The sequence below is a fragment of the Carassius auratus genome, chromosome 9 (genome assembly GCF_003368295.1).
Source record: "Carassius auratus strain Wakin chromosome 9, ASM336829v1, whole genome shotgun sequence".
In the NCBI taxonomy this organism is placed as follows: domain Eukaryota; kingdom Metazoa; phylum Chordata; class Actinopteri; order Cypriniformes; family Cyprinidae; genus Carassius; species Carassius auratus.
The window spans coordinates 8,033,739-8,059,727 of record NC_039251.1 but is presented as its reverse complement, the minus strand read 5'-3'; the positions used below and the strand labels follow the sequence as shown (position 1 = coordinate 8,059,727).

The 25,989-nt window shown below is 34.4% G+C and overlaps 1 protein-coding gene across 2 annotated transcripts in view; it reads left to right on the top strand.

Moving 5' to 3' along the window:
* Positions 1–25,989, top strand: part of lrp2a (low density lipoprotein receptor-related protein 2a) — a 91,779-nt gene that overhangs the window by 19,387 nt on the left and 46,403 nt on the right. The window contains exons 12-31 of one of the 2 annotated variants that reach the window (XM_026271200.1): positions 3,980–4,203; positions 4,704–4,910; positions 5,019–5,221; positions 6,315–6,455; positions 6,555–6,758; positions 8,579–8,771; positions 12,515–12,640; positions 12,886–13,016; positions 14,587–14,724; positions 14,872–15,153; positions 15,563–15,802; positions 16,902–17,021; positions 17,315–17,431; positions 17,972–18,352; positions 19,383–19,397; positions 20,696–20,944; positions 22,622–22,833; positions 23,170–23,354; positions 23,442–23,670; positions 24,978–25,155. In XM_026271200.1, coding sequence (XP_026126985.1) covers positions 3,980–4,203; positions 4,704–4,910; positions 5,019–5,221; positions 6,315–6,455; positions 6,555–6,758; positions 8,579–8,771; positions 12,515–12,640; positions 12,886–13,016; positions 14,587–14,724; positions 14,872–15,153; positions 15,563–15,802; positions 16,902–17,021; positions 17,315–17,431; positions 17,972–18,352; positions 19,383–19,397; positions 20,696–20,944; positions 22,622–22,833; positions 23,170–23,354; positions 23,442–23,670; positions 24,978–25,155 — 3,775 coding nt within the window. The remainder of the gene's footprint in view (positions 1–3,979; positions 4,204–4,703; positions 4,911–5,018; positions 5,222–6,314; positions 6,456–6,554; positions 6,759–8,578; positions 8,772–12,514; positions 12,641–12,885; positions 13,017–14,586; positions 14,725–14,871; positions 15,154–15,562; positions 15,803–16,901; positions 17,022–17,314; positions 17,432–17,971; positions 18,353–19,382; positions 19,398–20,695; positions 20,945–22,621; positions 22,834–23,169; positions 23,355–23,441; positions 23,671–24,977; positions 25,156–25,989) is intronic. The other variant, XM_026271201.1, reaches the window with a different exon arrangement.

Below are 25,989 nucleotides of genomic sequence, written 5' to 3'. Positions count from 1 at the left end.
ACTGTTTTCAACGTTGGTAATAATAAGAAATATTTATTGAGCAGCAAATCAGCTTTTAGAATGATTTCAGAAGGATCATGTGACACTGAAGACTGGAGTAATGATGCTGAAAATACAGCTTTTGTGTCATAGAAATAAATTACATTTTTAAATATATTCAAAAAGAAAATGGCTAATTGAAACTGCAATAATATTTCACATTATTACTGATTTTACTGTATTTTTTAACAAGACTTCTTTTATACTGAAAATGATTCAAATGCTTGAATGGAGTCTCTTGATATTTTTCAGTCATTATGACACTCTTTATGTATTTGCATTTTTTACTAATTTCCATCAAACAGCCATTATATCCTAGTAGATGTTTAATGCAAGTTAAAAACAGTTAACCTGTAGTTAATTAACGACCATATTTACGCTGTTGCTTAATTTAATACATTATCCCCCGGTTTCACAGACAAGTCTTAAACTTAGTCCTAGACTACTAAGTAAATCGGAGCTGTTTCATCTGAAAGAAACTTGCATTGACTGATCTTTGTTTTGTGTCAAGATGCACACCAGTAATGTTTTTTTGTCTAAGGCACATTTGTAAAAAATTGCTTAAATGTCTTAATTGAACTATGATCTAATCCTGGCTTAGTCTAAGCCCCGTCTGTGAAACCGGGCCATATATGTTTTATAGTTAATCTAATAATCATCAAATATATTTATTGCCCAGTCCTAATGGACTTAGACCACAGTCTATTATATTTCATGGCTGAGTGTGTGGCATTAATGTTTCCCGCTTACATTCGTTTAATGATCTGGCACCTGTCATGGGTTCTCAGTTTCACCAAATTTAATAAGTGACTTTTCACAGATTACTAAAGTCCTAACCTTGTCAGCTATCCATGTAACATTTGTTGTTGATAACAAAGCTCTGCATTATACCTGCTCTTCCTCCTTGGACATGCACTACCGTCCCTGACCCTCAACACACACACACACACACACATCTTCATTGTGCCAGTCAGTCTGCTCTGATCTCACCTCTCATACACCCCAGCAACAGCGTTTGGCTAAAGGCCCAAATAAAGTCTGCTGGACTCAAATAAAGTGTGCCAGTATCTTTCAAGCCTCCCTAAACTCTTCCTGAAGCATTCTTGCCCAACTTATATTATGTTAACCCTAGCCATCCACTTTGAAATGAAAACAAATTTAAAGTGTATAAATAATGGGTTAAAATGTTCAACTTTCAAATGCATATTAGCAGCAAGTTAACAATTTTTTAATGTGAATTTCCAGTATGTAGGAGTCACTCAGTAGGGATTGCTTTGTATTAAATATAACAGCTATACAGTATATGAATATATGTAAACACACTACCATTCAAAAGCTTATGGTCGATACGATTTTTTTTTTTTGTCTGACCAAGGCTAATGATACAGTAAAAACAGAAATATTGTGAAATATTATTTCAATTTAAGATAACTGGTTTCTACTTTAATATATTTTCAAATGTAATTTATTCCTGTGATCAAAGCTGAGTTTTCAGCATCATTCCTCCAGTCTTCAGTGTCACATGATCTTCAGAAATCAATCAGATTTGCAGCTCAAGAAACATGTCTGATTAAATGAAACATATTCAATGTTGAAAACAGTTGCACTGCGTAATATTTTTCTCGAAACTGTGATACATGTTAATTTCCCAGGACTTCTCGATGAGTAGAAAGCTCAAAAGAACAGCATTTATTTAAAAATATAAATATTTTGCAATATTATAAATGTATTTTCCGGACACTTTTGATCAATTCTTAATTTCTCTAAAATAATTTTTCTAAAAACGTCTTAATGACCATCACTGAACACCAGTTTACAGCGTGTGTATTTGTTAAATTGTAGTGCAATTTATATTGTAAAAACTGTATTTATTTATATATTTTTTTTCAATTTCCAGTGTAGAAAATGCAATGGTGCAATTTATATATATATATATATATATATATATATATATATATATATATATATATATATATATATAAAATTTCAGAGCTAAGTATTAGTGAGGATTAAAGAAAAAAAACAGTTTGTGGAAGCTATGAAGGAAGTTGGCTCTTCATCAGCAGAAAGGGGATTCTTCAGCTGATGCCTGTAGATACTGCTAATACGTTAATAATGGGCGACCAGTCTGGCTCCCGAAGGGTAACTGGCTCGGATCGGTGCTAGACTCCACGTTTTCTAATCTCCAGAAAGTGTCTGATATGAGAGGAAATGCTCGCATATTTCTGCGTAATTGTATGCAACCTGAGAGTATCTGGAGTGAGCGTGCAGTATCTGTCCCTTTTTTACGCATTCTTTGGACAGCTCAAAGAGCTTTGTTTCAAACTCTTGGCTGCTTCATGATTTGGAGATCAGCCATGGAGGAAAAAAAAGTGGGTACATGCAAGAAGACGGGCTTCTGAGACTCGTGGCAGGGGGTCTGCGAGAGCCACACCACCAGACCACCTTCACAGCTTGAGTTTCTGTTAACGGGTCAGCTCTTTTAGACGTTTAGCTCTGGTTTCCAAAGGGCGAAGCCTGCAAAGAGCATTGGTGCCTTAGTTAGTGATATGATGCCAAGGGATCCAGCCTGAGAAACTGGTGCCATCTTTTAATCAATAGGGCAGTGGTTTCAGAGTACCACCTCTGGGGCAGCGGAGAAAGCCAAACTCAGGGACGTCAGATACTAGAAGCCAGACCACAGTCTTATTACCCGTGATTATTTAAGAAGAGAATCTAATGTCAAGTTTTGATTATGTTCTTGTAGGATTACTGCTGAAAAGACCACCTTAGATCAGTTTGAGTGTTTATAGACTGGTTTCGTAATGCATAGGAAAGAAATTACTTTTAGCCATTGTAAACATTTTGTCATTTAATAAATAAATAAATAAATCCTATTTAGGTTTAGTAAAATTTTATTTTCGTTCTGGTTTAGTTTTAATTTTTTTAGTTATTTCATTCTTATTTTATTTATTTAGAATGTTTGTTTTTTCATTTATTTTGTATATTATTTAGTAATTTCAACATTTTTCAATTTCATTCATGTCATTTTAATTTATTTCATTTTCATGTCTCTTTAATATTTAGTTAGTAAATTATAATAGTTAGTGAATTAATTTTTTAATTAGCAAAGCAGCATTTATAATTTTCATTTAGTTTACGTTTTTCTATTTATTTCATTTTATTTCGTCATTTTAATGTACAATAAAACTGTTTTATTTTTTATTCATTTAGTATTTAAGTTAATTTAAACTATTCTAAAAAAAATATAAGAAATTCATTTTATTTAGTAATTTAGTTAATAATTTAGTTAATAATTTCAAATTTTCATTTAATTAAATTTTTCATCTAATATTAGATTTTAATATTTTATTTCAATTCCATGCTTTTTAAAATTTAAAAAGTTTTCAATAGTTTAAAATTTTTTTTATTTCTGTTAATATATAATATCTATCATTTATAACAATTTATAATTTACTATATAAATATTTATTTACTAATTTAGTTAGTAATTCCAGTTCTACAATTTGCCAAGGCAACATTTCTAATTTCCAATCGTTAAAGTTTCTATGTAATATTTTACATTACTTTAATTAAGATGCTTACATTTTTCAAAAGTTTTACTCTTTATATATTTAGTAATTTCCATTAATTTATAATATTTATTATTTACAACATTTTACAATATAAATCATATTTACTTACTACTTTAGTGAGTAATTCCAGTTCTTCAACTTGCCAAGGCAACTCGTCTAATTTCACTTTATTTTAATTAGTAAAACGTTTTTAATAGTTTCAGTTAACAGTAATGACTCCGGTTTGAACTAGTCAGTTTTAACCCATTAAGAACCTTAGAAGTGACAACAGCAAACCAACATTCTCTACATATGCCTGCCTTTTCAGCAGCGTGTCAAAACCTCAACGACAACTTCTCCAACCACATCTTGTTTGCTCCAAACAGGTGTTTTCCGTGGATATGGACGGGTCGCATTTGCAGGTGGTCCTGAACGTATCCGTGGACTATCCTGAAAACCTGGCTGTGGACTGGGTGAATAACAAGCTGTACGTGGTGGAGGCCAGCGTCAACAGAATCGACATGGTGGACCTGGACGGGAGCAACCGGGTCACGCTGATCGCCGAGCACCTGGGCAACCCGAGAGGTCTCGCGCTTGACCCGACCGTGGGGTGAGCTCCCGGGGGAGACTTTAATCCTACCCTTGCTTCCTCCACCTAATCATAATCGTAAAGCTGATCTCCGATGTGGAGCCTCAGATACTGAGAATGGGAATGTTGTACACTGTCTGTAAGGATTAGTCAGAAGTAATTAAGCAAAGATGAGCTTCACAGAAACCCAGGCCAGGTGGCCTCCTGCTAAATTGAGAAGTGACAATAAATAGTTGCATCGCTTAAATAATGTTCTTTGTGTATTCATTTCAAAATCTCGTTCTTATCCCTCAAGGGTTTTATCCGTAACCCGATGCTGTCCAAACTGAGCCCTAACAATATATTTGTGCAAATACCATTGAAGTTCAAGTTGCTCTTCGTCTCTTTTAGTGCAACGCGAGATTAATAAATCGCAATTCATGATTATAACGGGATAGCGTCATTTAGGATTAGTTCCTTTCTATTTTAGATGATTAAAACAAAGTCTTGTGTCACAAAGAGGTTGTTGTGTTTGAGTTTAGGTACCTTTTCTTCTCTGACTGGGATACTTTGAATGGGGAACCGGGTTTGGAGAGGGCCTTCATGGATGGGACCAATCGCTATGGGATCATCAGGACCAAACTCGGCTGGCCTGCTGGGATTACTTTGGACCTTGAAGCTAAAAGAGTGTATTGGGTGGACAGCCGTTACGATTATATTGAAACCACCACTTATGATGGCTTGCACAGGTATCTTTAAGGGGTTGCAGATGTTTTATTTGGAAATGCATGCTGATTTTTATCATTTTTTCACACTTTCCGGAAGTGTTATTAACTCTTATTTGAATTCTCCAATAGGAAAACCGTGGTCCATGGTGGGTCTGTGATTCCTCATCCGTTTGGCATTACTCTGTTTGAGCATTCGGTCTACTACACTGACTGGACCAAGATGGCTGTTATGAAAGCTAATAAATACAGCGACAACAGCCCACAAGAGCTCTACAGGACCTCTCAGAGACCACATGGCCTGACTGTGGTCCATGCATACAGACAGCCCTTCGGTAAGGAGCTGTGTTATGTATATTAAACTGTTGGATGTCAGAAAGAAGATTGCAGTGCAGTTTTGGTTCTGGAAATATAGCATTTCATTGTGGTTTTGGTTATAGAAGTTATCAAAAAAGAAAAAAATTATATGCAATAAATCAAACTGATGAGCCTGTTATTGTTATGTAAAACTGTTAAAATATTTTTTGTTCATTGAAATAAAGCTGAAATAAAATATGAATATTAGATTAGATGTTAGAACTTAACTTAAAAAACTTGCATGGAATTTAAAAAATATTGGCTTTCGCAACTGACTGAAATAAAACAGGTTTGGCTGAAGCGCTAAAATGACAAAAACTGAAATCTAAATAGAAATATTAAAACAAAATAATAAAAACTACAAAAGCACAATAAAATAGCTTAAACTTAAACTAAAGTTGAAATATAAAATACTAGGAAAATAACTCACAATTTTATTACATTTTACAAAAGCACATGACAGTCAGTTTGACCTCAGATTATTAAATTACAACTTGTTATAATATAAAACAAAAATTCATTTTTTAAAAATCAGAAGTTTATATATATATATATATATATATATATATATATATATATATATACATCGCAAATGACGTAATTAAATAAATGTGTGCAAAATTGACTGGTTTTAACTATTTACAAAAGAGTTGCATGTTAAAATTTACATATGCAAATTTATAAACAAATATATGCAAGTAAATAAATGCTGTATATACAAAATGTTGAATATTATATATAGTCAATTTATGTTCCCAATGACGTACATCTAGGATTTGTTGCGCTCACAAGTAGTATGCGCTAAATACAGGTTAAACATGGCCCGAAAAGTTTTGTTAATAGTCACTGATACCATACATGATGATAGCCAGAAATGCAATGTGATTGCATTGCATCGTATTTGTAGTTTAAGTTAATCTGTCCTGTTGTATCCAGGACAGCAGGGTGGACTCACTGTGCTTAGGAGAGGTTTTAAACGTAGCCACTTTAAACAAAAATCTTGCAGACATAATTAAATTATTGCTCTTCTTTTTGTGATTTATTGACATGTGCGTTTGTTTGATCGGACAGTAAGTAACCCCTGTGGCACGAATCGAGGAGGCTGTGAACACATCTGTGTTCTGAGTCACAGAACTGATAACGGAGGTCTTGGATATCGCTGCCGCTGCCGGATGGGTTTCGATCTGCATGCTGACGGCAAGAGATGCATGTGTAAGACAGATCTCAGTCATACCTTGTGTCTTTGGTTATGCAACATGCAACAGCTTGACTTTTAAAGAAAACAATATGCATGCAATATGTGTCTTGCAGCTGTGAGGCAGTTTCTGCTGTTCTCCAGTCAGCTGGCGGTCAGAGGAATCCCCTTCAACCTGTCCACGCAGGAAGACATTATACTCCCCATCACAGGAACTCCCTCTTATTTCGTTGGAGTGGACTTCAGTGCTGCAGACAATTCCATTTTCTTCTCTGATACGGTGAAGGACATCATCTACAAACAGAAAATTGATGGAACCGGTGAGAATGGCTTGGGAATTTGTGTCAACCACAACTGTTTGAAACCAGTTGCTTTTTTAACTCTGTCCCACCCGGCATTTTTGAAAAAAGCTGCCAGCCACCGCCAGCGATTTTGATGATTTAAAAACTTGTCATTGGTGGGGAAGCGTTGTCTTATAAATGAAGAGTTAACTCATCAATGGCGAGGAAAGAGTTAAGGGGCTTTTTTTGCCTCGTATCCTGAATTTAGCGAGCCAGTTTTAAAGGTAGGGTAAGAGATTCCTTAGAGGTTAGCAATAGCAAGCTAGCCTTAAAAACATAAGTTCTCACCCTCCCTGCAAATCACACTCTAAAACCACGCCTCCTCCAAAACACATGAACGCACACTGGCAGATCAGATATGAGAAATGATGTCAGATTACCTCATGTGATGTATCATAACTGCATAAACAGGATGCGTGGAGGTATGCAAATACATACATTGACTGGCAGGCAGGACAGCCTATCATAGCCCTTGGACAGAGGCATATGTGACCCTGGAGCACAAAACCAGTCTGAAGTCTCTGGGGTACATTTGTAGCAATAGCCAAAAATACATTGTATGGGTCAAAATGATCTATTTTTCTTTTATGCAAAAAATCATAAGGATATTAAGTAAAGATCATGTTCCATGAAGTTGTTTGGTAAATTTCCTACAGACAATATGTCAAAATTTAATTTTTTATTAGTAATAAACATTGCTAAGAACTTCATTTGGACAACTTTAAAAGCAATTTTCTCAATATTTAAATTTTTTAATTTTTGCACCCTCAGATTCCAGATTTTTAAATGGTTGCATCTCAAACAAATATTGTCCTATCATAACAAACCATACATCAATGGAAAGCTTATTCATTAAGTTTAAAACTTAATAAAATAAATTGACACTTAGGACTGGTTTTGTGATCCGGGTTCACATATGATAGGACAAACATTTTACAGTCCTACACCTTCCACAGACGATATAAATTCATTGAAATACATTAAGACCACTTAGTGTTTCCTTTCGTAGTGTGAGAAGACTTTTAACCAGCATAACAAAAATCCAATCATATACCCTGCCTTTATTTTCTGACCCAGAATATAATTGCTTGTATTCACTGGAGTGTTCTTCAATTCAGATTTTCTTATTCATTTTGTTGGTGAAAAAAAAGCACAAAATCTGTGCTCTGTTTGATGAAATGTCCTTTACTTCTGAGCAGATAAAGTGAGAAACTGATACTCACTGAATACTCCACTCAGCCCTCGGGATATTTGCTGTGTGCCAACAACACATTTTGCTGCATGTGATCTCGCCTATCAGCTGCCTTCAAAGGCCAGCTACATGAGATAATGTGTTTGCTGGTGTTGGACTACATTTCTAATAGAAATCCAGGACACTAATACCCTCCTCCCCCTGACTCAACCCAAAACAATATAGACAGTTTCATTCAACACCTGTGAGCCACATATAAGGGATAGCACATTCATTTGCACTATGTTCCAATGATGCATTTATTTGATACAAAAAAAAAATAATATAAATTTAAAGTAACTGTTTTCTATTTAAATAAATTTTAAAATGGTATTTATTCCTGTGATATCAAAGCTGAATTTTCATCATCATTACTCCAGGTTTCAGTGTCACATGATCTTCAGAAATCATTCTAATGTGCTGATTCACTGCTCAGGAAATATGTATTGTCATTATCAATATTGATAACCATGTGCTGCATAACGTTTTTGTGAAAACTGAATTTTTGAAAAGTTCAAGAAGTGGACCGTGCTCTAATCTTTGTGTTTCTTTGCCTTAATCTCCACAGGCAGGGAGGTACTAGCAGCCAATCGTGTGGATGGTGCAGAAGATCTTGCTTATGATTGGATATCGAAGAACCTGTACTGGACAGATCCACGCTACAGGAGTATATCTGTCATGAAGGTCGCGGATAAGACCAGACGAGCCATTGTACGAAACCTCAACAATCCCAGGTCCATAGTGGTCCATCCAGTAGCTGGGTGAGTGGTTTATTGGCTAGTCTTGTTTATAACAATGCTATATATATATATATATATATATATATATATATATATATATATATGTATATGTATGTGTGTGTGTGTGTGTGGGTGTATGTAACCCTGGACTACAAAACCAGTCTGAAGTCACTGGGGTTTATTTGTAGCAATAGCCAAAAATACATTGTATGGGTCAAAATTATTGGTTTTTCTTTTATGCCAAAAATCATTAGGATGTTAAGTAAAGATCATGTTCAATAAAATATTTTGTACATTTCCTACTGTAATTATATCAAAATTAAATTTTTGATTTGTTTTAAAATGAATTGCTAAGAGCTTCACTTAGACAACTTTAAAGGCATTTTTTAATTTATATATATATATATATATATATATATATATATATATATATATATATATATATATATATATATATATATATACACATACACACACACACTGTATTTTTTCGGACTATAAGTCGCACCTGAGTATAAGTCGCATCAGTCCAAAAATACGTCATGATGACTTAAAAAACATATATAAGTCGCACTGGACTATAAGTCGCATTTATTTAGAACCAAGAACCAAGAGAAAAAATTACCATCTCCAGCCGCGAGAGGGCGCTCTATGCCGCTCAGTGTAGAACTACAGGGGCACTGACCAGCATCTCTGGCAGCATAGAGCGCCCTCTCGCGGCTGGAGATGGTAATGTTTTCTCTTAGTTCATTTCTCTCGGTTCATGTCAAATTAATTTAGATAAATAAGTCGCACCTGATTATAAGTCGCAGGACCAGCCAAACTGTGAAAAAAGGTGTGACTTATAGTCCGGAAAATACGGTATATATATATATATATATATATATATATATATATATATATATATATATATATATATATATATGTATTAGAGGTGGGCATAGATTAATTTTTTTATCTAGATTAATCTCACTGTAATCTTGGAATTAGTCTAGATTAAAATAGCTCATTTGAATTCTGCCAAAGGCATTCAGAATATGTGTGCTACAAATAAAACAATGACTAAAAGTAAGTATTTTTGAACGGGTTTCTAAAGCCAGGTGGTGCATTAGACCAGGAGATGTTTCTTGTTTCCAAAATGGTTTCCATTGGGAAGCTTCTTAAAAAAAAAAAAAATTCCCTGAAGCAAACCCGGCAGCTTCAGCTGCATCCATGTTTGCACGTCATTCTCGCCCCCTACAGTGCAATTCGGTTAGGTATACATCCACACTAAAATATCAAGGTGAAAGTCATCATAGCTCGCCTAATATAGACCCAGCTCTCAACCCAACTTTGAGAATAGATTAACGGCGATATTTTTTTTTATCGCCCGATAAGAGTCACACGTTAACACAGCACGTTAACGCCAATAACGGCCCACCACTAATATATATATTATATTATATATATATATATATATATATATATATATATATATATATATATATATATATATATATATATATATATATATATATATATATATATATATATATTTTTTTTTTTTTTTTTTTTAGTTTTAGTTGGTGATGTAAACTGTAATTTAATGAATTATATTTTTAATAAATATTTATCTTGCGTTTCAGGATAAATAAATATGCTATAGTTATGCCATACCTGTCAAGTATCCCGTTTTGGCCGGGAAAGTCACGTATTTTACCCTTCCTTCCCGCCGTCCTCCCGTATTAGTGTTTTCCCATAAATCTCCCGTATTTTTATTTAATTTATTTTTTTTACCTGCGTTATTAATAAAATAATAATAATAAAACATTCCCAATCTGAGCTCTGTCACTAGTCTCGCGATAACTCCCACCTGTAGTAGCCTGTCGCGAGGGGTGTGTGAGGTCAGATGACATGAGTTATAACGTGGGAAAAACAACAACAACAAAAGAAAAAACAGAGAAGGATAATGGATGCTACGATAGAGAGTGAAGGCACACCTGCCAAAAAACCAAAACCCATGTGTAAATACCGTGATAAATGGGACAGCGAATTTACTTTTTTAAAGAATGCAAAGTCTGCAACAAATTGGTACAACAACTCACTAAAAGAGTAAAAGAAAAGTTGTGAAATGAAAAGAAAAACTGTAAAAGAAAAGCAATATGAAATGAAAAGAATGTGTGGAATTAAAATAAAATTTAAATGTAAAAACAAGCAATGTTAAATTAACAGAAAATATGCAAATAAGCCTTTAAATAAATGCTCTTCATATATACCCTTTTGTGTTTTCATTTGGGCTATAACACCTGTCTTAAAATGTAAGGGATACTGGAGCTTTGTTGGGGTGGTGGGACTGCTCGCAATGGGCGCTGGAAAATTTCCCTTATTTTCAAATCCAAAACTTGACAGGTATGAGTTATGCTGATATTGTATCTTTTGAAAAAGTTTTCGCTATGATGCCTTAATATGAAGTCTTTATATGCAGCTTTTAGAACAGAAACATTTAGGCTAATACTTGCATACACAAAATAAACACACTCAAACTTCATCCTTCATGGAAAAAAGGGTTGCGACCGTGGGTTTGAAATCACAGGCACGTTCAGATGTCAACAGACACAATTCAGCGAGCGACCGTGAGCCAGGAACACAGTTCGGGGGAGCCCTGCTTTCACCTCGCCTCTCTGTTTCCTTAAGACCGTGAAAAAGCATTAACAATCGGGCCACTTGTGTCCAGTCACACCTTTCATAATGCAGGAGGTGCCCAGCCATTCATAGATTGCTCCTGCTTTGAACCTGGCACAGATAAAGGAGCTCTTTATGCCCTGCTAGTGGGACATTTCCAATGGCTTCAAAGTCATGAGGCCTCTGGGCCCAGGAGACTAGATTAGTGCTGCATGAAGGCCGGTATTGTAGTCCACACTAAGAACTTGGCTTAATGGGGGAAAACCCCACAGAGCACTCAGATAACTGTCTATACCTCACAGTTTATAAATAAAACCCAGCGGATGGGTTCAAATACGTCCCCACCTATTAATTTGGCTTTTGGTGAGGGCATGGGGTGAAGATTTGTGGTGATTTTGGTATTGTTCCCTCATCCACATGCTGTCCCAAACCTGTATGACTTTTGGCCCCTCTTTTCAGTTTATGACTGGGGCTAAATCCAAAGTTAAAGGTATATTAAAAAAGTAGTCCATATGACTTCTGAAGACTTCAGAAATTGAACAAGTGAACATTTGTATATATATAAATTCTGTATATACAGTGCTGTTCAAAAGGTTTATTTTATTGAAAGAAAATAATAGTTTTATTCAGCAAAGATACAATAAATTAATGAAAAGTGAAAGTTAATACAAATAATGTGTAAAAATTTCTATGTCAATTAAATACATCAAAAAATCCTGAAAAATAATATTGATAAATAACCGTTTAAAATAAAAACCATTTAATAATATTTCACAGTATTTCTGTTTTTAATGCATCTGTGATCAAATAAATGCAGTCTTGGTGAGCATAAGAGACTTCTTTTAAATAAATCTTACCAAACTTTTGAAAGGTATTGTATGTATGTGTATATTACTCACAAGTAATATGAACAACTTCTACTGTATATTAAAGATTAATTTTAAAACTTAAAAGCTCTAGTGCTCATTCATTGTAATTGCATGTAAAAAAGCTTGTGTTCGTCTGAGGAAATGTAGTAAAAAATAGGTATGAGGGTGAGTAAATGTTTATTTTTGGGTGAACTATTTCTTTTAAAGCAGTGTGTGTGTGTTTGTGCTCGGCAGTTATATCTTCTGGACTGACTGGTACCGTCCGGCGAAGATTATGCGGGCCTGGGGTGACGGGTCACATGCTCAGTCGATTGTAAACACCACTCTTGGCTGGCCGAATGGCTTGGCCATTGACTGGAGGTGAGTTACAGTTCCCCGAATGAAAGTACAGCAATACAGCATTCAGTTGTAATCATAATACTATAAACAATGATCCATTTCTGTTTCATTCATAAACTTTCCTCTCTTTGCTTTAACTTCGATGGCTTCCTGAAGCCGTGGTTCATCATTATTATTTTTTTTGCACACTTAAATCATGATGTGACATAATCCTGTTTCTCAGTATTGGTCTAAAACTCTCTCTCGGTCGTGTCCCTGCCTCTCAGTGCCATGCGGCTGTTTTGGGTGGACGCCTTCTTTGATAAGATCGAGCACAGCAACTTTGACGGACAAAACAGATTGTCCTTGGATCGCATCACTCAGATCTCCCATCCGTTTGGACTTACTGTCTTTGGAGGTGCGTCTATCCATCCATCTATCTATCTATCTATCTATCTATCTATCTATCTATCTATCTATCTATCTATCTATCTATCTATCTATCTATCTATCTATCTATCTATCTATCTATCTATCTATCTATCTATCTATCTATCTATCTTTCATTCTATCTATCTATCTATCTATCCGTGTTTCTGTCGTTCTATCTATTGTTCTGTCTATCTATCATTCTATCTATTGTTCTATCTATCATTCTATCGTTCTATCTATTGTTCTATCGTTCTGTCTATCTATTGCTCTATCTATTGTTCTATCTGTCATTCTATCTATCTATCTATCTATCTATCTATCTATCTATCTATCTATCTATCTATCTATCTATCTATCTATCTATCTATCTATCTATCTATCTTTCATTCTATCTATCTATCTATCTATCTATCTATCTATCTATCTATCTATCTATCTATCTATCTATCTATCTATCTATCTATCTATCCGTGTTTCTGTCGTTCTATCTATTGTTCTGTCTATCTATCATTCTATCTATTGTTCTATCTATCATTCTATCGTTCTATCTATTGTTCTATCGTTCTGTCTATCTATTGCTCTATCTATTGTTCTATCTGTCATTCTATCTATCTATCTATCTATCTATCTATCTATCTATCTATCTATCTATCTATCTATCTATCTATCTATCTATCTATCTATCTATCTATCTATCTTTCATTCTATCTATCTATCTATCTATCTATCTATCTATCTATCTATCTATCTATCTATCTATCTATCTATCTATCTATCTATCTATCCGTGTTTCTGTCGTTCTATCTATTGTTCTGTCTATCTATCATTCTATCTATTGTTCTATCTATCATTCTATCGTTCTATCTATTGTTCTATCGTTCTGTCTATCTATTGCTCTATCTATTGTTCTATCTGTCATTCTATCTATCTATCTATCTATCTATCTATCTATCTATCTATCTATCGTTCTATCGTTCTATCTATCATTCTATCTATCATTCTGTCGTTCTATCTATCATTTTATCTATCTATCTATCTATCTATCTATCTATCTATCTATCTATCTATCTATCTATCTATCTATCTATCTATCTATCGTTCTATCTATCTATCTATCTATCTATCTATCTATCTATCGTTCTATCGTTCTATCGTTCTATCTATATATCTATCTATCTATCTATCTATCTATCTATCGTTCTATCATTCTATCTATCATTCTAGCGTTGGATAATTCAATATCTGTTCAATATAATTTCAGTAATCTGTATATCTGTCTTCACTGAGACGTGGCTGACTTTTAGAAAGCGGTCTAATTTTTCTATTCATTTATGTCTGTCATCATCTCGATGTCATCTTAAAGATGTTAGTCTCGTTGGCCTCTTCTTTGATGATGGACAGTCACGTCTGGTATCTGTGAAATGAAGGTCTCTGTAACCTCAGTGTAGTTCTGCAGTTTCGGTGCTGAAAGATAAAAGTGCAGAAGTCAGAGTTCACGCACTGGTATTTCTCAAAGATGGCCTGTTTGATTACACTAATGAAGTTTGCTGGTCCAGGCTATGTGTACTTCACCGACTGGAGGCTAGGAGGAATTGTGAGGGTCCGTAAAACAGACGGAGGGGAGATGATGATCATACGGCGAGGGATCAGCCACATCATGCATGTCAAATCCTTCAACGCTGACTCGCAGATCGGTTAGACTCACTTTCTGTTGATTCATTTACTTTACTCATTTTTGCACTGAATGCAATGCCTCCACAAAGGTTTTAGGGTTCATAAAGGCCATTTATTAAAATGCAGCAAATGAATCAAATATGTTTGCAATACTTTACTCCCAACAGGATCTAACTTCTGCAACAGGCAAACAAACCCAAATGGAGACTGCAGTCATTTCTGTTTCCCAGCGCCGTACTCCCAGCGAGTGTGTGGCTGTCCGTACGGAATGAAGCTGGAAGCCAATCAGCAGACGTGTGTGGATGATCCATCCAATGAGCCGCCGACCCTCCAGTGTGGCTCTAACTCCTTCTCATGCACCAATGGGAAATGTGTCCCTCAGAGCTACCAGTGTGACGGCGTCGATGACTGCCACGACAACAGTGACGAGACCAACTGCGGCGCTAATAGTAATCTTTTACTTTATATTTCATGCAAATATTCATGTGCTTATAGATACTGTACAGTAGTAACAAGCAATCACAAGGACATTATTTTCATTACTTAGATCACTTTTTCAAAACTCTCTACATGGGTACACTTACCAGCTTTCAGCTTGGCACAGCATTAAAAATGCACTAAAATCACCAAAACACTAAATAAAAATAAATACAACCCAAGCAAATTACATTTGCATCATGCATTTACACTGTATCATGTATGCTCAGAGAATCAAAACCCATGATCATGGCATTGCTAGTGCCATGCTTTCTTTTTGAGTTAAAATAATGCATGCATTTCTATGAGATTTTATAGTCTTTTTCCACTTAACATGAAAATAAGCAGCATGTACATTTTTTCCTCTCTCTGCCGGCTCAGATAACACATGCTCGCCCATTGCCTTCACCTGTGCCAATCAGCGCTGTGTGCCCAGAAGCTGGCACTGCGATGGACACAATGACTGTTTTGATGGCAGTGATGAGAGGGACTGTCCCACCCAGACCCCTGGCACTTGCCAGGCTGACCAGTTCAGCTGCGCCAACCATCACTGCATCCCTCGCACATGGCTCTGTGACACTGACAATGACTGCGGAGACGGATCCGATGAGAACAACTGCGGTGAGACATAGGGATATTATTATATGTAACTAAAATAAAAAATATAATTATATATATAATTCAAAATAGATTTATAATTATATATATAATTATATATAATTTATATATAATAATTATATATATATATATTTTTTTACAACAGCTTGTTTTGTAACTTGAAGTACTAAAAAAACACTAAATAAAAATAACACTAAATAAATTCAAATGAATAAATAAAAACTATATTTTTATTTAAAACTCCAAACACTATTGCATTTAAGTTAAGTTGATTAAAAAATATATTAAATCTAAATAAAAAATTAACAAAAACTATAAGAGTATATAAAAGATACTTTAATTTAAATCAGTATGATCAATGAAAATAACACCTTGTGCGCATTTGATTGAAGTGGCAATCAACACTGAGAATTAAATAAAAAACATAAAGTTTATATAAAAAAACTAGTGCTTTCAAACGATTAATCACTATTAATCGCATCCAAAAAAAAGTTTGTTTACATAATATATGTTTGTGTACTATATATATTTATTATGTATGTTTTTATGTATATATAAAGACACACACATACAGCATATGTATATATTTATATTCATATTATTTATATTATATATATTTCATATATGAAGATAACATATTTTTCCTACATATACACATGCATGTGTGTCTTTATATATACATAATAAATAAACAGAACATACACATATATTATGTGATCAAAAACTTTTATTCTGGATGCGATTAATCGCGATTAATCGTTTGACAGCACTAATAAAAACAGTATATAAATATTAGATAGCTTTGAATCTAAATTCTGATTGGATTAGATGCATTTCGAAGGCTTCCTAAAACAGTATACATAAATACATGCCTGCATTCATATATATAAAAAAGTCAGTTCTCCAAAAGAACTAAAATATAATTACTAAATTTATCCGAGCTTTGTGCTGTTCATATTGCACTGTATATTCTTGTCAAAATGTTGTGTCTGTTTTTATTTGTAACATCTGTGAATGAAACGTACCTGAGAATCCCAAGTCTTGAGCTTTGAAAGAGCAACTTTTGCTCTATGAAGTTTTCTAATGGTGTCTGTTTTTCTAGATTCGATGGGCACATGCCACCCTGACCAGTTCCAGTGTCCGGACCACCGCTGCATTGACCCCAATTACGTGTGTGATGGAGACAGAGATTGTGCAGATGGAGCGGATGAACAGGGCTGTGGTAAGAGTTCATTACATGCAAGACCAAACTCTTCATTATTGCATCTCATCAACACTCCATATTGTTTATATAAAATGGTTTATTTATTAAAAATGTGTTAATACCATTTAAATTCTTCATAAACCTCTATTTCAACATAAACCAGACATGCCCACCAATAACTGTGCAATCATTGACGAATACATAGAATCTTTCACAATATAAACGGCATAATAAAATCTCTAATGGAAGATTAACACAGTTGATGACTTGTTTTTCTTGATCCGACTGATTCTTGTTCTTCTGACCGTCAGTGTACAACTGCACAGCGTACGAGTTTAAGTGTGCAAACGGCCATCAGTGTGTCAATTCCTACTACCGATGTGATGGGGTCTTTGACTGTAACGATCGCTCGGATGAATCTGGCTGTCGTAAGTAGGAACAAATGAATTCTTTCAGTTCTGATAATCTTCAATAATGCATTAGTTGCATTACATTTAGAGTTTATAAATGAGTGAATCTCACAAAAACATTTCCAGGTTACTGTTCACCCTACATCTAATACTAAAGATACTAGTTTTATTATTATTGTTGTTTTTGCAATATGACTATTTTGGTCGTCTTTTTTATTTATGTTTTTATTTATTTTTTATTTGATACATTTATATATATATATATATATATATAATTTAAAAAAAAATTAAACAACAAATACTGCATGAATACATTATTTTATTGATTATATTTATTTATACTGCAGTACTAAGGATACAAAAAAAAATTTGCATTAAAGTTATCAAATGTAGGGAAAAATGTGCTTAAGTGTAATAAAAAAATTTCAAAAAAAGGTTTAATTTAATTATTGTAATAGTTAATTATTGAACATTATATTGAACCTTAATTCTAAACCTCGGGAAGCTTGTATTATGATGTATGTTAAATGAAGCTAACACGACCTTTGACCTTCCCAGCCACGAGGCCGCCTGGCATGTGTCACCACGAGAGTGAGTTTCAGTGCCAGTCAGACGGCAGTTGTGTTCCCTCAAACTGGGAATGTGACGGGCACCCAGACTGTGAAGACGGCTCAGACGAGCACCACGCGTGCCCCCCGCGCACGTGTCCCACCGCGCAGTTCCGCTGTGATAATGGGAACTGTGTTTTCCGTGGCTGGATATGTGATGGTGATAACGACTGTCGGGATGGAAGCGATGAGCGAGACTGTCCCACGCCGCCGTTCCGCTGTCCCAGCTGGCAGTGGCAGTGCCCTGGACACAGTGTGTGTGTGAACCTCAGCAGGGTGTGCGACAACACGCCAGACTGTCCCAACGGCGCCGATGAATCCCCTCTCTGCAGTAAGTCATGGCATATGTTTAATGAGATTTACAGCAATATTTAAGACATGTACGGTACTGTACAGCATTTTGAGGCATGATTATTATTTAAGGGTTTTGAAATAAGTCTCACAAAGGCTGCATTTATTTGATAAAAAATAGAGTAAAATTTTGAAATATTATTATAATTTATAATAGCTGTTTTCTATTTGGATATATTTTTAAATGTAATTTATTCCTGTGATGCAGAGCTGATTTTCAGCATCATTACTCGTTACTCATCAAGAAATAATTCTAATATGCTGATTTGCTGCTCAATAAACATTATTATCAGTGTTAAAAAAAACGAACATATTTTTGTTGTTTGTAGGATTTTTTTAATTAATAGAGCAGCATTTATTTGAAATAGAAATCTTTGGTAACATTATTATTGACTTTACAGTCACCTTTGATCAATTGCATGTTTTCTTGCTGAATAAAGTATTTTTTTTATGGTATTTGAATGAAAGTGTACAAACTTTATTATATAAGATAAAGCATACAGTATAATATATTGATTCGTTTTTTTAAGATTATTCTAGCTCCCTAATAAACATCTTGGCTTTGTTCTAAATCTTAATGAGCTGCATATATTGGCAGGTATTCATCCAAAAGTGAAAGTTCGCTCACCTTTAAGTTGTATCAAACCGGTTTGAGTTTCTTTCTTCTGTTGAACGTAAAGCAGATATTTTGAAGAATGTGGGTATCCTGACAGTTTCTGGTCCCCATTAACTACTCTAGCAATTTTTCCATACTATGGATGCCAGTACATTAGTCAATTCATCTTACAAATGCATAACTTGTCTTGAATCCAGAACATTAATTTACACTGGAATCTTTAATATTTCTGTTGATATTGCGGTCGGGCGGTTGATTCAAATACATGGAGTATTCAGTACGTCGTCTGTGTTATAAATCCCATGTGTCAAATCATGCATGTGTTTAGCTGATCTGAAAATTAACATTGCAATGATCTGTGATTTTCCTTCCATGTTGCTCTCCCTTCTCACAGATGAGCCTTTACCAGGTAGGCTAAATCCCTAATCACCCACAATCCTCTGCATGAAGCACTAATCTATCCCAGTATCTGTCTGGCTGTACTCACTAACCGTCCAATTACGTTCAGAGTGTCTAAATATGGCAAGATTGTGTGTGTTTAGCATTATAGACACTTAGAGATGTAGTGTGTGTAGTACTGTGTTTGATATATGTTACATGTGTTAGTCCATAGAAATGGCTCACAAACACAGAAATAGCTTAGATTTCAACAGTTAACATTAGGGCTGGGCAATATATTGAAGATTCACAATATATTTGCAGTAATTTTAAAAATTAAGCAATATTATAAAAATTGCTCTTATTGAAACTTAAGCAGCAAAAACAACATTAGAATTGAAAAGTTTGATTCCTTTTCCAACAGCCGAACCAATTAATTAATTGGTTTCCTCCATCAATAATGTTCACAAAACTGACCATGTGACTTTTTATATTAAATGCTTTAATATATATATATAATTATTAATATTATTACTGCATTTATTTAATTGGCAAAAATGGATATTGAATATTGAAATGTTTGAAATATAAATATATGTAGATACATTTTACTTTATTTACATTTCTGCATATAGGTTTTTGGTGCATATTCATGAAAATAATCAAATATGTTTGTTCCTTCATTATTAATTTAGTGTTTGGAAACTTTCTTGATTTCTTTGATATTATTAACTATAATTTTAACTGTATTGTAGTTTTTGCATTAGTCTTACTGTAGCATCAATGAAATACTGTTATAGTTTTAATGAAATTTTTTTTTAATCATTTTTCCACTTTTAATTTTATTATTTTTAAAATAGGTTTATTATTTTAATAAATTTATTTTAATTGTACTTTTGGTTATTTTAGTATATCAAGATAAACTAAATGAAATATTTCCTGGGCAACCAGCTGAAATAAAATGTTTCCCCCTTGCTTCTCTTCTTTATTCATGTATTTATTTATTTATTTATTATTATTATTTTTTTTACTTTTTTTTTTTACTTTTTTTAGTTAACTATAATACCACTGTTATTGTTAAAACATGTATATATTACTGTAAACTGGTTGTTTGGCTACAAAAATGGTTCATCTGAATAAAAAAAAAACATATTTTAGGCAATTTTAAGCTAAATGTATAAATATACAGATTTCTATACAGATTTTGCCCAGCCCTAGCACTCTTCCCGTTTAATGGTTGTGCTGAGCATGTTCCCAGAATACCTTGCGTCTTAATGCATGCTTTTTCTTTCCATTGTCATTGATCTAAATGTGTCTTCTTCCTCATAGATCAGGAGAGCTGCTCAGATAACAATGCGGGCTGCACTCACGGCTGCATCCAAGGCCCGTTTGGAGCCCAGTGCACGTGTCCTATAGGCTTCCAGCTGAGTAACGACTCAAAGACGTGCGAGGACATCGATGAGTGCCGTCCTCCGGGCATCTGCAGTCAGCACTGCTTCAACGAGAGAGGCTCCTTCCGCTGCCATTGTCAGGAAGGATACACTCTAGAAGCAGACGGGCGCACCTGCAAGGCCTCAGGTTTGTGATCTCTGACAGTGCTAAGACAGATATTAGTGGAGTGGAGCCACAACGGGACTCCGGAAGCCAACTGGACGTTCACAGCGGGGTCTAAAGCAGCCTCTCGGATTACCACAGATAAGAGGAATAACATATATGTCAGTCACAAACTTTCTTATGGGGGTAATTAGGTGGTAATCACCAAACAAAGGGTTGTTTATGAGCTCTGCCGCTGACAAGAGTCCATTCCCTCCAGATAACCTGGTGAAAAATGCTGTCATCCGATATACCTCGTCTTCTTCCTGAATGACTCTTTTTTTATACTTCTATCTGACATGGCCAAATAGGTCTTGCATAGTTTTATAACTGAGAGCTGATACGTGTTTGGATTCATTTCTACTCCTGGTTATTTGATATGTTTTGAGATAACGGTGTACTTTGAGTTATAATCACTTATTGCGATCCAAATATGAAGCGCAAAACACTGACTGCCAGTCTAAAGTTTGACACACTTGACTTAATCATGTTTCTCATCATTGTGAGCGCTTTGAGTGTCTAGAAAAGCGCTATATAAATGTAAGGAATTATTATTATTATCATTATTGTGAAAGCCAGGGGCGTTTCTAGACCACCATAACTGTGGGGGGGCAGACAGGGGCCACTTGTGCTTTTAGAGGGCACAACTTTAAAATTAATCTTAATCTACTTTATAGCCTATTATTCCTTTAGTCATTTTTCACCATGTCATGTATCGCTGCAATTTGAATGTAATCTAGAACAATTTCTAACTAAAATGAATGTTTCATCATGTTTCAATTATTTTACAAATCATTTTGTATTGTAGTGTCAGGGGCATCATTTTTGAAGAGGCACGAGTGAAGGGGGTCTCATGCTTGTCACGTGACACACAGCAGGCTTATAGGATATAGGCTTATGTCCCTACTGGAAAAAAAAACAATAAAACCATCACAGAAAATTTGAATGGTTTCTGCAACAAAGACTTTATGATTTATTGGTTTTAACAAGCCACCTATAGAAGGCAAACTGTGATGAACACAGTCCATTACAGTTTCCGGTAAAACCAATACAAGTCTATACAAGTAAATATATATTTTAAACACTTGTAAATGTAATTTGAAGTATTTTATTATTGACTGAATTGTTTCTCATGATTGTGAAAGCCTTGATTTAAAGGATGAATATCTATTCAAAATAAGTTATATGTAAAAAAAAAAAAAAAAAAAAAAATATATATATATATATATATATATATATATATATATATATATATATATATATATATATATATATATATATATATATACGTAATTTAATATTTGAAATATTTACACTAATTTTCAAAAGTTTGGGGTCAATGTAATTTTTTAAAGAGATTTAAAATTGTATTAAGCAAGGACACTGACCGGAAGTAACAATGATTCCCCCCCCCCAAAAAAAAAATTTTTTTTAAATAAATAAATATAAATTAATGCTATTAATTTATATAAACTTATTATATACAGCATATTAGAATTATTTCTGAAGGATCATGTGACACTGAAGACTGGAGGAATGATGCTGAAAATACAGCTTTGATCACAGGAATAAATTGCATTGAAGAATATATTAAAATAAAAAGTTATTTAAAATTGTAATAATATATGACATAATTCTATTCTCTCTTTCTCAATCTGACAGGATCTCGAGAGGCCTTGCTCTTAGTGGCCAGTCGGAATCAGATTGTATCAGACGACATCCTCGCACAGCCAAACATTATTCGGTCTCTAGTGCGTGATGGCCGTAATATTGTGGCAGTGGATTTTGACTCCGTTACGGATCGTATTTACTGGTCTGACACCACCCAGGACAGAATATGGAGCGCTCACAAGAATGGGACCGACCGCACCTTGGTGAGTGACATGAACACCCCTCCAGCACCCTTAAGGTCCTGTCACGAAATTTTAAAAAATAATTTAAATAAAAATAATCGTTTATTCGTATTCGTCATCCTTTCCCATTAAAATGCTTGCTACAGATGCGAAAACGCAGAAAATAAAACCAGATCTGAATTTTTTTTATGCCGAACGGACGGCAGCGTGTAAACGTGATTGACACAACATGAGCTCCTATTTATTTTTTTACGTGCAAAAATGTCATACTACAATTTCGGACTCAGTGTGCAAAGACCCTTTAAAGTCAACATGACCAACAATTAACACTAAAATATCATTTGTCTTCCCGGGAAGATCTTTGACAGTGGAGTGACCGTTACCGAGAGTCTCGCCGTCGACTGGGTTGGCAGAAACCTATACTGGACGGACTATATTTTGGAGACCATAGAGGTGTCCAAACTGGACGGGTCTCACAGAGCGGTGCTGATTAGTGAAAACGTGACCAATCCAAGAGGTCTGGTAGTGGACCCTAGAAACAAGTAAGATCAGTGACCAAATAACATGTATTTGAAAATGACTTTGAATGACCAGAGTTTGAAAACAAAATCCATTTTTATGTATTTCAGCTCACATCTGATGTTTTGGACGGACTGGGGCAGAAACCCTCGTATTGAGAGAGCCAGCATGGATGGGAAATTAAGGACCACGATCATCAGCAGCAAACTTTATTGGCCTAATGGCTTAACTATTGACTACCCCAACAACCTGCTTTACTTTGCTGATGCTTACTTAGACTTTATCGACTACTGTGATTACGACGGAAAGAACCGAAAACAAGTGTTGGCCAGCGATTTGGTGAGATCTTTTGTGTTATGCACTCATTTATGTTTATGAATATGGTTGATATTATAGCATTGCAGACTGCAAAACAGTGCTCTTTCTCAGAGTTTCTGTCTTGTTCTCCAGTATAAACTTTCTTAAATCAAGAACATTTTTAAATAGTTTTCTTTTTCACCATTGAATCAAAAATGGATAAAGTAAATAATTGTGCAACTTTTTTCTGAATTGCATCATATAAACTCGCGATTGAGCGTTATAAAGTCAGAATTGTATGATATAAAGTCGCAATTTAGAATTTTTTATTTTTTTGAGAAAAATACAATTGTGAGTTTATAATAAATTCGCAATTTTGAGATACAAAGAGTCTTGCAATGTCTTGCAATTCTGACTTTATAACACAGTAGGAAGTTTATATCGCACAATTCTGACTTTATTTCTCAGAATTGCGAGTGTGTCTTGAAATTGAGATTTTATGATCACGAAAAAGACAGAACTGCAAGATGTAAAGTTTCAATTATCTCACAAAAATCAAATTTCAGAGAAAAAAATGTCTGAATTGTGAGATAAAAAGTCGCATAGATGCCATTTTTAGTCACAAGGCAGAGCGCAAATCATCTTTTGCTTTAAAATAGTGAATAGTGCTGTCAGGTTTTACTAGACGTGCAGTGACAGTCATTTTTGTGCTTGACCTTATTGAATATGCATCTCTATGAGTTTCCCTTTCGCATTACCACCATTTGCATACCACCATTTGCACCAATATTAACTGCCCAAAAATGCATGTCTTAAACCATTTTGCACTTGAAATGCATGCAATGTATTGCTAGGAGGAGGCACCACAGAGAACAGAGAGCATTTTAAACATATTAATTTATTTGGAAAGAAAATATCGTTTGCCAAACCATGTTATTTTTTTTTTTAATTTGCATCAGGAAATAAAAGACTCATTTAGGAGTCACGCAATACATGGTTTATCAAAACCCTTCATTTTTTGGCCTCCGGTTCTTTTCAATGTACTCTAGCTGATTTATTTATTTATTGTTTAGGCAAAATCTATGCTAATTTGCGCAGTTCTTGAAATATTGCATTGGTCGATAAGTAAATGAGATGTTGCTTCTGTGTTCTTTAATTTGTGTGTTGTTAGTAAATCACCCACAAGAAACTTACACAGCCATCGGCGCTGTTTTGGAATTGTGCTATCGCGCTATTTTCCCCTTTTTATTAAAACTGGCCTTAAGTGTCTTAAAAAGTTATGAATTTACTGTTTGAATAAATATTTACTGTGTGAATAAATAACACACCTATTGTTTCTCAATTAAAAGGTGCTGCAACATCCCCACGCAATTACCATTTTTGAGGATTTTATCTATTGGACAGACAGATATGTCAACCGTGTGATCCGGGCCAACAAGTGGCACGGACAGAACCAGACCGTGATGCTGTATAATCTGCCCCAGCCCATGGGTCTGGTAGCACTTCATCCTGCCCGACAGCCTGCAGGTACAACCCTGATTACAAACCGCAAATACAGCCAGATCAGCTAGCTGCTACCTGAGGAGAAGAGTCTTATCGTTAAGATTAAATACAGCAAATAAAAAAAGGCATTTCTGGAAGTCACTATGGTGAGAAAAAAGGTTTGAAAAGAGCTGAATAATAAGAGCTTTTTGTCACATGCTTAATTGCACTGAATGTGCACTTGTAGTGTACTTGAAAAATATACTTGCAGATTGTTAATTATATAAAAAGCCACTTTTATGACTGTTTCCTAACACACTTTTAAAATATGCAATCTGTAATAATGTCAAATTAGAAGTTGCTTTAAAATACACAGTCTTTATGTTTTAATAACCTGTTGTCAAGCTTTGAAGAAGTACACTTATTTTGATGTGCTGACTAACATAATAAATCATAATTTTATTACGTTACATGTTACATGTTAAATGTATTAAATTGCTACTTCGTCATTACAAATACACTGTATGACATACAGATTTACAATATAAATTACATTTAAGTCTATTTTGGTTAACCATAAATGCTTGTCAGTGCAATTGACTGTACACTTTAGGATTATTAAAAACAGTAGAAGTAATTTAGGTGAGTCAAAAACACTCTGAAGTTCAGTAAATGGTATTTATTGTAAATTTAAACTAGTTTTAAATGTATTTATTTATATAGTGCTTTTCACAATACATACCATTTCAAACGAACCTGTTAGGTGATGAAACCAGTTTGTGTTTATAATGATTACAGTCTAAGGATAATATTTGACAGTTTTGTACACTATGTTAGTCCAAGAATAACATATTTTACTGTAGAATAACATGCACCAGT